At 39.0% G+C, this 13,778-nt stretch overlaps 1 protein-coding gene across 1 annotated transcript in view; it reads left to right on the top strand.

The window, feature by feature from the left end:
- The window catches only part of GARIN2 (golgi associated RAB2 interactor family member 2), a 35,954-nt gene that overhangs the window by 20,391 nt on the left and 1,785 nt on the right, over positions 1-13,778 (top strand). The window contains exons 7-8 of the mRNA XM_007449019.1: positions 2,081-2,328; positions 9,405-9,433. Coding sequence (XP_007449081.1) covers positions 2,081-2,328; positions 9,405-9,433 — 277 coding nt within the window. The remainder of the gene's footprint in view (positions 1-2,080; positions 2,329-9,404; positions 9,434-13,778) is intronic.

Here is a 13,778-nt window from a genome sequence, read left to right as displayed (position 1 = left end):
AGAAAAATGGCAGAGGGCAAAGATGGACATTTCCAGAAGAAGGAAACGCTAGCTAATGAATTTAGTGGAAAAGTTTTACCTCACTAGTAATCAAAGAACTGCAAACTTGAAAAAACTTTCACCTATAAAACTGCTAATTAAAAGAATAAAAATAGTCAGTGTTAGTAAAGGTGGGGTCACCTTGGAATTTGTAAAGATTCATGGTAGGGTGAGAATTGGAACAAACTTTCTTGAAATCATTATGAGTCAAGAACCTAGAAATGTTGACACCCTTTGACTCAGTGATTCCACTTTTAAGAATCTTTCTTAAGGAGTTAATCATCAATAGGAATGAGGATTTAGCTATAAAGATGTTAATCATACCACATCTATACCATGTTTATAAAAATGAAATAATGAAAATACAGAAGTAAACTAAACATCCACCACAGAGAAATGGCTAAATGAATTTAAATCCACAAAGGTCAGGTACCATGTTTATCTCATTCAGGAGCAACCACAGTGACTGGCAAGATCATAGTCACTCAGGAAATATTTGTTAAACGAATGACTACTCTGTAGCTGTTAAAATTGTTGGAGAATTTTTCTTTACTTGGAAAAATGTTTATGATGTAAACCTGAGTGAAAAACGAAGTAAAGAATATGATCCTTATTACATAAAAATGCATGTAAACACACAGACAATAGGAGGGGGAAAAGTCATATTGTTAATAGTAGTTTATTTCTAGATTGCAAGTTTATAAGCAATTGATGTTTTCTTCTTTATATATTTCTGAATTTTCTGTTTCCTACAATAAAAATAATTTTTAATTAGAAAAATTCAACTAGCTTTACACAGTTTTTAATAACATGGGGAAATTTTTATAATAAATCATTAAGTGAAAAATGTGGGACATGACCACAAAGCAGACACATTCAAAATAAATAAATGGACAGAAAGATCGCAATGAAATGTGTCATGGTAGTTACTTCTGGCCTGTGGCATCAAGCAAGCAATAATTTTCTCCCTCTAACTTTATATCTCTTAGGATTTTCTAAATATTCTATGATAAATATACATTACTTTCATTGTCAGAAAAAAATGTTTTAGCTTTAGAGAAGATTATTGCATTATTTTCAAGGAACAGCCATAGAGGTGATGGACTACGTAATGACAAAGGGAGGAAGAAGGTGCAGATGTGAAGGACATCAGAGAGACGGAGTCTTTTTTTAAAGATTTATTATTTATTTATTTTAATTTTTGGCTGCATAGGGTCTTAGTTGCGGTACGTGGGATCTTTCGTTGCAGAGCGTGGGCTTCTCTCTGGTTTTGGTGTGCGGGCTTCAGAGCTCATGGGCTCTGTAGTTTGCGGCACGCGGGCTCTCTTGTTGAGGCGCGCAGGCTTAGTTGCCCCACGGCACGTGGGATCTCAGTTCCCTGACCAGGGATCGAACCCGCTACCCTGCATTGGAAGGCAGATTCTTTACCACTGGACCACCAGGGAATTCCCAGAGAGACAGAGTCCTTAAGACCGGCTGACCTATTGCTCTGAGGCCTGAGAGAGATTCCAAGGAAGGAGGGGAGCAACAAAAGTGGTGTATTAACAGAAACCAGGACATTAGAACGGGAGATATTTTAGGGTACTAAGTTTTAGATTCTAAGTCTTTTGAAAAACAAACTCTTTAATATTACTAGGAACCTCCAACTCCCGTCACCTATTAGATGCTCTTAAATCAAGAGCAACCTTGGATTGGGGAGCAGGTGTCAAGGCATTTCTAGAAAACCTTCCTTTCCTGCCAATTCAGGGAGAGGAAGTCCTGCAATTGAGTCCTAATTTTCTTGTGTGAGGTGACATTGGTGTACCTGACCACATGAGTTTTAGCATGTGCTGTGTCAGGTCCCCATGCTGCCAGCCTCCAGCGCCCACCTGGGCTCTTCTCAATGGCTGTGCAATACCAAGCCTCACCCCCCTCATCATTGTGCCTGTGCACTTGAGGCCACTCAGTAAATATAGATGAAATAATTACTGCTCCTTAAATAATCTGCTTCTGTATGATGCTCTTCTGCTCCCTGATTTGCTGCCACCTGTTATTTTCAAAGGAAAAAATGGAAAATATTCTGAAGGCTGGTTGTCTACGAGATACAAAAATTAAGAATGAGTTTAGAGAATCCTCAAAACATGTCACCATCTCAAACCTAATGCTAACTTTCGAAGGTGAAAGATGTTTTCAAACTACCCTGACTCCAGAAGAAGGTGAGACAAATAAATCCAAAGAGATGAGTGATAGACCCTCTGAAATAAGGACAACAGACTCTAAAAGCACGGCTCTCAAGGCTGAAGAATCCAGGTATGTGAGGCAGGGAAATGCCAAGTGATGCTAAGATGTGAAGTATGTAAATAAGTGCATGCTTTCAAGTCCCTGCAACTAGGGCATTGTTCGCTGAAGATTCTCAGACATACATACAATGTAATTGAATGATAACATAATCAACTCAATTATCCACATTTGGTTCAACCTTGTTTAATTTTTATTTTCACACCAACTTCTCACACCATTCAGTTGGCATTCTGGGCCATCTGCCTGGTGTCAGTGGTGTGTGCTGAAGAAAATAACAGAATCACGATGTCCACATTTTGGAGTTAGAGCCTAGAGTAATTACAGGTATTTTTATCTTTACACTTCTCTGTATTTTCTTCTCTACATATCCCTTACCCTTTTTCTGAGGCAGACTCTCAACCACTGTGCCACCAGGGAAGCCCCCCCTTACCCTTTTCTACATTTCCAATGAATAACTTAATAATCTGAAAAACTATTTTTATAATTGTAATACCCAATTGCAAGATGAATGTGAGAGACACTGTGGTATTATAAAGATAAAAATTAATATGATCATTCTGGAATAACAGCTAATAAGAAACCAGAGAAAAATATGGAGATCTAAATGCTATATTAGCAAGAATGAAAATGAGGAATGTCATGAATTATGTCTAAGTTCTTTTTAAATATAAAAAGGAACAGGGGAAAACAGGGAAACAAACTTTTTAAAAGTTTGACTCACTCATTCAATAATATTTACTGAGCACCTTCTATGTGCTAGAAATACAGCAGTGAAAACAAGTCATGGAGTGTTTCATTCTAGTGGAGGGTATAGATAATAATCAAATAAAGTATATTATGCCAGCTGGAATGTGCTGTGAGAAAACAAAAAGTAACAGAAAGATTTGAGGAGGGAGTAGGGATATTTTATATAAGTGGTCAGGAGCTGCTTCTCTGAGGAATGGCAGAGATCTGAAGGAAGGGTGGAGCTCTGAGGGAATAGAGTTCCAAGCTGACTGACTGCATAGCAATTATAAATGGGACATGTTAGGTGGTCAGTAAATGATCATTATTGTCACTATTACTTCATTTCCAACAGCGTAGATAAAAGAAAGTTGGCTATTCTGTCAAAACAAAAACAGAAAACAAAATATCTTAATTGACTGAGGGTTAAGTGTTCAAAACTGGCTTTCTTCTTAACCTTCTTTCCCAGCTAAGAAGGGGTCCAGGGAAGGAAAGGAATATGGATGATCCTTAGAGGATTCTTAAGCCTTGAAGTCAGAGTAACATTTGCTTTTGCTCCTGGGCAGCCACATTTCTCTCAATTCTAGGGTCTCTAGATCCAAGCCCCATACATTCAAGGTGTTGGTGGATCTTGATTATAATTTCAATACTTTTGGTTGTATGCTTAAGCAAAGCATCGTGTCCTATCTAGGGTTTCTATACCAGTGGTTCTGTTTTTTGGTTTTGTTTTTTTTTTGGCGGTATGTGGGCCTCTCACTGTTGTGGCCTCTCCCGTTGCGGAGCACAGGCTCCGGACGCGCAGGCTCAGCGGCCATGGCTCACGGGCCCAGCCGCTCCGCGGCATGTGGGATCTTCCCGGACCCGGGGCACGAACCCGTGTCCCCTGCATTGGCAGGCGGACTCTCAACCACTGCGCCACCAGGGAAGCCCTACCAGTGGTTCTTAATGTGTGGCTGGTCAGCAGCATCACCTGGGAGCCAGTTAATGATGTAAATTCTCAGACCCACCCCCACCCTGCTGAATCATAAACTCTGGGATGGTCTCAGCATTTTGTGTTGTAATAGGCCTCCCAGTGGTTCAAATGTACAATCAGGTTTGAGAACTGTTGCCTTATGAGAAGCCAGTCCTAGGTACAAAGCAGGGCTGAGCAAGGCTTGTGAGGGCTTCTCCTGAGGCCCCAGAGCCAAAATGAGGATTCCCCTTCATAGCCATAGGAAGAACAATCAGCTCAAACTCAAGGGAGGCTTCTTCAGAAATTTTTCCTATATGACCAAGAGCTTTGAAGTTTGGATTAAAAAATATATTAAAAATCAATTCATATAGATAACTAATGAGAACCTGTTGTATAGCACAGGGAACTCTACTCAATGCTCTGTGGTGGACCTAAATGGGAAGGAAATCCAAAACAGAGGGGATATATGTATACATATAGCTGATTCACTTCACTGTACAGCAGAAACTAACACAACGTTGTAAATCAACTATACCCCAATTAAAAACAAATCAGTTCATGTCTTTTTCTTCTCTGATTGCCATAGCTAGAACTTCCAAAACTATGTTGAATAAAAGTGGCGAGAGTGGACAGCCTTGTCTTGTTCCTGATCTTAGAGGAAATGCTTTCAGTTTTTCACCATTGACATGATATTAGCTGTGGGTTTGTCATACATGGCCTTTATTATGTTGAGGTAGGTTCCCTCTATGCCCACTTTCTGGAGAGTTTCTATCATAAATGGGTGTTGAATTTTGTCAAAAGGTTTTTCTGCATCTATTGAGATGATCATATGGCTTTTATTCTTCAATTTGTTGATGTGGTGTGTCATACTGATTGATTTGCAAATATTGAAAAATCCTTGCATCCCTGGGATAAATCCCACTTGATCATGGTGTATGATCCTTTTAATGTATTGCTGGATTTGATTAGCTGGTATTTTGTTGAGGATATTTTCATCTAAGTTCATCAGTGATATTGGCCTGTAATTTTCTTTTTTTGTGGTATCTTTGTCTGGTTTTGGTATCAGGGTGATGGTGGCCTCATAGACTGAGTTTGCAGGTGTTCCTTCCTCTGCAATTTTTTGGAATAGCTTCAGAGGATAGATGTTAACTCTTCTCTAAATGTTTGATAGAATTCAGCTGTGAAGCCATCTGGTCCTGGACTTCTGCTTGTTGGGAGTTTTTAAATCACAGATTCAATTTCAGTACTTGTGTTTGGTCTGTTCATATTTTCTATTTCTTCCTGGTTCAGTCTTGGGAGATTGTACCTCTCTAAGAATTTGTCCATTTCTTCTAGGTTGTCCATTTTGGGGGCATATAGTTGCTTGTAGTAATCTCTTATGATCCTTTGTATTTCTGTGGTGTCAGCTGTAACTTCTTTTTCATTGCTAATTTTGTTGATTTGAGCCCTCTCCCTTTTTTTCTGGATGAGCCTGGCTAAAGGCTTATCAATTATGTTTATCCTTTCTGAACCAGATTTTAGTTCATTGATCTTTTCTATTGTTTTCTTCATCTCTATTTTGTTTGTTTCTGCTCTGATCTTCGTGATTTCTTTCCTTCTACTAACTTTGGATTTTGTTTTTTCTTTCTCTAATTGCTTTAGGTGTAAAGTTAGGTTGTTTGAGATTTTTCTTGTTTCCTGAAGTAAGATTGTATTGATATAAACTTCCCTCTTAGAACTGCATTTGCTGTGTCCCATAGGTTTTGGATCGTCGTATTTTCATTTTCATTTGTTTCTAGGTATTTTTTTTCAATTTCCTGTTTGATTTCTTCAGTGATCCATTGGTTGTTTAGTAGCATATTGTTTAGCCTCCATGTATTTGTGGGCTTTTGCAGTTTTTTTCTTGTAGTTGATTTCTTAAGTTCATAGCATTGTAGTAGGAAAAGATGCTTGATATGATTTCAGTTTTCTTAAGTTCACTGAGGCTTGTTTTGTGGCCCATCATGTGATCTATCCTGGAGAATGTTCCATATGCACTTAAAAAGAATATGTATTCTGCTGCTTTCGGTTGGAATGCTTTTATTTATTTATTTATTTTCCAGATGGAAGAAACTTTCCTGCTTCAGATTGAGGGTGGAGAAGTAGGTGAAATAGAGGAATTTCCCTCAGAACACTGATCTATTATTTCTTGATGGTAACCACTGAGTTCTTTCAGTGGAACTAAATAATGCCCAGGAGGACTACTGGAAGTCTGATGTGTTAGAGGAGAAAGAAGGAAGGGAGATTTAAAAAGTAATCAATCATCTGTCAGAAGTAGTGAGAGAAAAACAAAGAATGTAAGAGGCAAAGGTATAGAAGCAGGTGCCACTCAATAGAAAAATATCTTTTGCTGTGTATGAGTATGACTTTCATAGAAAAGTGTAAGATTTCTAAAAAACAAATGAGATAAAAATGAATCCATCCAATCTAGCAATTTGTCCTAAATAATAATTAACCAGGTCTGATCATTCTGACATCTTCCTTCTGCTTTATTTCATTCATTACGTGTCAAATTCTGTCCTGCCCTTGTCTAAGGCTTCAGAAACACACGATTCAAAATCTAACAAGCTTAACTGTTTAAATCATTTCAACTTCTTTCCTTGCCCTTTTGCAAATAATTGATGCCCTGAAGCACTGGATTAACTTTTAATGCCTTTAAAAAAAAAACTTAAAAAAATAATTAGTAAACTTTTTTTAAGTACAGTTTTAGATTTACAGAATAATTGAGCAGATAGTACACACAGCCCCATATACCCACCCCACTGCCACCTCCTCACCCTTCTCTCATCCCCAGTTTCCCCTATTATTAACACCTGCATTAGTGTGGTACATTTGTTACAATTAATGAACAATATTGATATATTATTATTAACTATAGTCCCTAGTTTAAGCTTCACTCTCTGTGTTGCACAGTTTTGTGAGTTTTGACACATGCATACTGACAACGTACCCACATAAAGAACAGTCTCACTACCCTAAAAATCCTCTGAGCATTAGATAAGCTCTTAGCAGTTTTTTTAAATATTAAAAATTGTAGAGAGAGCTTAAGTTTTTAGGTTGAAAAATGATCTGCAGGTGCAAAATTTTGTTAGTCTCACTATTATGATCACTATTAGAAATGATGAGAAAATGAATGCCTATATAAATAGCAAAAATCTTAGAATTTTAAAGATTGAAAAGGATCTTGGTTAGCAAATCCCAAACTCTTCCAGGGCCTGCCCTTCCATCTCTCAGCTTCCTGTGTGATCTATCTGCTGACCCTACTGTAGAAAAAGAAAGAAATAGATAAAAACAAAGCAAAAAACAAATTTTGGTTCTAACTAATCCTCTTAAGTCCAATTTAATCAAGCATAAATTATATTTTATTGCCTATTTACATCAGGAATTTAATTACTAGCTAGAGCCTAATTTGAGAATGTTCATTATAAATGAAAGATGTGATAAGATCAAAGAACAGAATGGGATTCACTGATGCTGAATCCTGGGACAATTGCAGGATTAAGTCAGGACACCCATGAGAGTGATAAATAAATTCTAGTATATATTCATTTTTCTTCTCCAAGACCATGGATTTCAGTGACACTTTCTAACCGTATACTTTGGAACAATGGAAAAAAAAAATTAAACAATGATGTCGTTGAATATTTTGCCCTCAGATGCACTGGTCTTTAAAATGTAAATTGAGGGCTTCCCTGGTGGCGTAGTGGTTGAGAGTCCGCCTGCCAATGCAGGGGATGCGGGTTGGTGCCCCGGTCCGGGAAGATCCCACATGCCGCAGAGTGGCTGGGCCCGTGAGCCATGGCCGCTGAGCCTGCGCGTCCGGAGCCTGTGCTCCGCAACGGGAGAGGCCACAGCAGTGAGAGGCCCGCGTACCGCAAAAAAATAAAAAATAAAATAAAATAAAATAAAATGTAAATTGAGCAACTTAAATCTAGATGAGTGAAAGACACTGGAGACTTGTATAATGTCATTTCAGGTGCTTTAGAAGTGAAGGATTTACTTTATAAAGCATTTATATTCCTTCACATACTTTGGCAATAGTGCTACTGTGACTCTTCCCTCTGTTTTAAAGAGGATAATGGCAGGCTTTATTTTAATTTGCACCTATTTTTTTTTTAAGTACACTTTCTTGATATTTCTCAGTCTCTTGAAAACTTTTATCATTAAACTCGACCTTATTTAAATCACTAGACCTACTTGGTACATGAGTAGTTGTTTGCAAACTTCTCAGAAAATTACTAATTTAACCTTAAGATCCATTGTAGAACCTGAACTGCATGGATTTGCCAGACCTCTTAAATGGACCAGAATTATGTCTTTGCACATTTATCTGGGAAGATATTATCTAAGGATAATTATTCTTCCCAAACTCTTTTACTCAAACAGCAATACTTCCAAAGGAGTTACTGAAATGTAGCCAAGGAACAAAGATCTGGTGAAAATTAACTGACAAGTTTATATTTTAGCATGTCAATGAGGTTACAAAAATAAGTATTTTTTGATATTAATTTTAAAAATCAGCCATGCGGAAAACAAACTTCCTTATCCAAAGACATCTCTGAAAGTGAAATAGCCTGAAAAACTGACAGCTAGTCTCCTATTTTATCCACTAAACCATAAGAAGTGTATTAACTTGGACAAATACTTGGGTATGTTATTCACCTACAAGATTCCCATCAGGGCCATAGAGATTGTGATGAAGAGCTAGCAGAGTAGGCACTGTAACCCCAGTCACCCCTCCATTCCAGAATGTACCCCACGTGTCTATGAGAGCCTATATTCCCAACACAGCTGACTCTGTTTACGGAAGCCCCAGAGCAGCAGCAGTTAGCTTCTTGGAGTCTCAACCTTAAATGAATTTTCAGGGGCTCGAGAAGTAGCAGGATAAGGATGGTCACAGCCTCACTGAGTGACAGGTGATAGTTACAATAAAAATAGGTTAGGGGTTCCCTGGTGGCGCAGTGGGTGAGAGTCCACCTGCTGATGTGGGGGACGCGGGTTCATGCCCCGGTTCAGGAGGATCCTGCGTGCAGCGGAGCGGCTGGGCCTGTGGGCTGTGGCCACTGGCCCTGCATGTCCGGAGCCTGTGCTCCGCGGCGGGAGAGGCCACAGCAGTGAGAGGCCCGCGTACCACAAAAAAAAAAAAATAGGTTATATGTAATTACATACAACTCACTTTTACAGCTTTTACATGGATAGCTTACATGTTACGAAAATTTAGGTAATTTTACTCTAAGATGTATTATAATGAATAATACCCTTGGCTTGCTAAATATGTTTCATTACTACCTACAAAGTACTTAGAGAATGATTATCTCATACTTAGTAGTTCTTTTCTACATATTTGTGGTTATACTGCCAAAACTTTGAAATGTGCTATTTATTTTTACAGGAGCAGGAGAACTGATTCAGACACTTCAGGTATGAAACAAATTCCACTACATTTCTTTGTGATCCCTGGCATCAAGCAGTCACCTCTGGGTCCTAGAACAGAGTCGTTAAGAACAAAGGAATCCAGCTAGATGTTTTGATGCATTCCCTTTCCTGCCTTTGCTCCATTGTGAGAGTCCTATCCTGCAGAAACTGCCTCAAAGACTATATTCATGCTATCTTTCAAGTGGTAGGCATCACTTTGCTTTTTTCTGTGCTGATAGAGTTCCCTAGTTCCCTGAATGTCTAACTCACTGGGTGTGAACCACTCCTGAGGTAGCTCTGCGGGCAGAACCTGAACATGATACGGCCTCTTATTCCTACTGATTTGGGAGGGAATTGATCCACAACTCAATTTCTTGGTAAATCTAAAACCATCTAGCCCCTCTTTTCTTCCTGCTTACGTCTTTGGCTTCTGCTTTGCTGTCAGGTGATGCCATTTAATGTTGTTTTCTGGCAGTTTTTTCCTTACATATTTCCATGTCTCGGGATCTTTAATCTGTAACAAGTGTTTGAAGTAGAGGCTGTCTTGTAGGCACCAGTGGAAATTTCTCCCCTGACTTGCTGCTGACCCACTTCTAAGTTACTGTCTAACTTCTGGGGGGTAGAATAGGCCTCAGCTCCAGTCATGCACATAAAAGAACATCATGGAAGGAACACAGAAGCACACTTAACTAAATGTAAGTGGAGAGGAAAAAAATACCAAAAACACTTGAAGACATTTTTAGTCACTTTTGCAAGAGTCCTACCAAAAAAAAAAAAGCAAATGATTGGTGGGGAGGGCTAAATGGGTAAAGGGGATCAAGTGTATGGTGACAGAAGGAAAATAAATTTTTGGTGGGGAGCACATTGTAAGATATACAGAAGTAGAAATATAAAGTTGTACACATGAAATTCATATAATGTTATAAATAAATGTTAGCTCAATAAAAGTTTTAAAAAGCAAATGATCATAGGAAAGCTATTTATACAAGCGGGATTTGTCTTTGGGCCTTCCCACTGGAATTTAGTGTCCAAAATACCAGGTGAACTTCACTGTAATGTGGTTTTACCTATATTCCAATCTACAGTATTAAACCTGAAAACAATGTAGGAAAATGCTATCATAGTTTATAAGAAAAATACAAAATTTTCTTCACAATATATAGAATTTTCATCTATCAATTTCTATCCCGAATTTTATTTCAAAAAGAAATCAAATCTGTAAAAATTCCAGAGATATCCTACACCGGCAAACATTTTCCTCTTATTTTCTAAAGACAAGGATAAATCTAGCAACAGCCTTACCACTAATACATAATTAGTACAGGAGCATATAATTAGTACATTTTTTGTATATTCTGAAGCACTCCTTATTTTAGCCATGGAAATTTGAAATTAATGTAGGACATTGATACTGTTATTTTCATCTTATATGTGACTGATTCTTTTACCTGTCTTCTGGCACAAACTCAATTTTGTTCAACTGAACAAGCGTTCATTGCCTATCTATTATATATGAGGCACTGTGACAGGCTCTGGGAGAGATTAAAAATAAATAACAGGACCTATTACCTGGCCTCAAGACATGTGCACAAATAACATAAATAGGAATGTTATAGGCCCTATATGAGAAAAGTGGAGAACTTAGTTTTAACTCAAGAGAGAAAATCATGAAAGATTCTATGAAGGAGGCAGTCTTTGAGTTAGGAAAGGGGAAACAAGAATATCCTGGATATAAGGAACAGTGTGGGCAAAATCAAAGGAATGAGACAGGGCTGGGCATGTTTAATTTAGGAGTAGTGAGAGAGGCAGCTGGAAAGCAAGGCAGGAGTCGGGTCATGGAGGTTTTAATCCACACTTAGGAGTTTGGAAAGTACTACTTGGTAGGTAAGGAGGAGTCACTGAAAGCCAAGGAAATGACAAAATTAGTATTACATTTTAGGTTGAAGACTCTGACTGCAGTCTCTCAGAGAAGCTGGAAGAGGCTAGAGGCAGAATGTCATTATAATAGTCTAGGTGAAGGGTACCAAAGTCTTGGCCAGGCAAGAAGCAATGAGATGAGAACAAGGACATGAACACACAGTCAACAAGCTTTAATGACTAACTACCCGTGTGGACACGAGAAAAAAAGGACAGAGGAGGACAGAGTTTGGGAGGCAACATGACTAGGAGGTAGTGAGTCCATGAAGCAAGCTGGGAAAAGGAAGAAAATCTGGAAGGAAAAGGTGAAGAAATCAGCTATGAAACGCTGAACTGAGAATCAAAAGCCCTACGTTTGAGTCCTAACTGCACTTCCTCTGTTTCATGAACGCATCATTTAATCTCTCTGGGCCTCAGTTTCCTCAGCTATCAAATGTGTGTGCATATGGGTGGGGGAATGAGGAGGGCATGACTGGCTGTCTCAAGGCCCTTTCTGCTGCTATGATTTTCTTAGCTCATATTTGTGGTCCTGGTGGCCCATCTATGTAAATTTATCAGGCAGCTTGAAATGGGGCTCTGGAAATCAGGAGGTGAGGAAAGATGCAGAAAACGTGCAGCGAAATTCTACTCTTGAGCTTGTTAAATCACGAAGATGGTACAGTATACACATTTGGCACGCAGTTTTCACAAAGTATTAATTATTTTCCCTGTTTGTTTTCTTTCATGTACTTTTTCATTCTTCCCACTTTCCTTTCCTATATCCTCTCACTTTTCCTTACTTAGGATTGTACAGTTTTTCAGTTTTCCCTCTGATTAGCATTTCTTTCCCCCTTATCACACTCCTCTGAATCACTTCTTTTTTCCCCTTTCACACTCAACACTCTTCACCCCAAGAAAAGCAAAGATTAGTAGAATTTTAATCCCTTGTCCCATTGAATTTAGACTGAATGTAGACGGAAAGTGAGTTTGTAAATCTGATTTCTATTCTAGGCAGGAGCCAGAATAATAACTGCTCCCACGGCAGTAAAACAAATCACTGTTTCTATTAACCCCATCAGATTCACATTCACACAACTCCTGGGCAGGGCTAGTTGGGGACCATGGTCTCCAATTCATCTCTCCAACCTCTCAGCAATTTGAAAGAATGACACTTCTCCTTTTTGAGTAAGGTTTTGGGTAAATGTACTGTTTTTATGAAAAGGCTGCAAGGCAGGGCCCAGGCTAAACCCATCTTCTCTGGATCTGGGTCCATCTTTCTCCTTTATTGACTTCCAATTTCTTACCTTTCTAAGCTTTATTCTCCTGAACTTTGCTGATTTCTTTACAGTGAGCCCAAACAACAGGTTTATCTATAAACCCGTGTTATTTTTCCAAGATGGAAAGAAATGAGACAAAGGATAGAGATTCAAGAAATAAGAAAGAGAGGGCTTCCCTGGTGGCGCAGTGTTTGAGAATCCACCTGCCAATGCAGGGGACACGGAGGATCCCACATGCGGTGGAACGGCTGGGCCCGTGAGCCATGGCCGCTGAGCCTGCGCGTCCAGAGCCTGTGCTCCGCAACGGGAGAGGCCACAACAGTGAGAGGCCCGCGAACCACCCCCACCGCCCCCACAAAAAAAAAGAAAGAGGGAAATCATTTAAGAAATACTGGGAGTCCTCCCCTCCCCCACCCATCTTTCTTTTCCACTTTCCTCTTAACTACCGCAAATCAAACCCTTGGAATCCTAAGCAGCCAGATTCATTCTCTGTTTATGAAACCACGGCTAAAAAGAAAAAGAGTGGGAGAAACAGTGAAATTTAACAATGGGCTCCATCGGAAAGAATAAAGACATTTTTGATGAGGAGGTTGGAACATCATTTGAATGTAAGACTCAAATTTAAGTTCCCTCTCCTTCTGTGACATTTTTCTCTCCTGTTTTTGGCTTTTTTCTCTCCTCCTCACTTCCTCTCTCTCTCTAGTGATCTCTCTTCCACTTTGCCCCACTATTTTCTGGCTCTCTCCTCCCCTGTCAAATCCTCTTCTAATTTCCTCAGTCTTGTGCCTCATCTGTCCTCCCTTTCTCAGGGGAATACATGTGAGGAAAGGAAAGTAAAACAAGAAAAGGCCAATGGAAAAAACAAGTAAGGCAACCTAAAGGTAATTTTTACAATTGTAAGTCTATAGATATAAATGACAGACATGACTTTTTCACAAAAAGCTGTCAATAAACTGAATCTTTTAACATTGAATCTTATTACTTCTATTGTAGTAACAATAGAGGTGGAATGGAATATTGAGATATTGTTGTGGTTTCTGCTATAGCATCCACCAGGGGTCAAAATGTAACATCAGAACAGGGCAAGAAGGCGCTTCAGGTGAGGCACTGGCAGGGAATTACTTGCTACTGCTTTTACAGTGATTCCTTTCGTTCTCATTGCTACCTTCCTCTTTGCT

This window comes from Lipotes vexillifer, unplaced genomic scaffold, assembly GCF_000442215.2.
Source record: "Lipotes vexillifer unplaced genomic scaffold, Lipotes_vexillifer_v1.1 scaffold629, whole genome shotgun sequence".
In the NCBI taxonomy this organism is placed as follows: domain Eukaryota; kingdom Metazoa; phylum Chordata; class Mammalia; order Artiodactyla; family Lipotidae; genus Lipotes; species Lipotes vexillifer.
The sequence above is the reverse complement of the archived record's forward strand: the minus strand, read 5'-3'. Positions and strand labels throughout refer to the sequence as shown.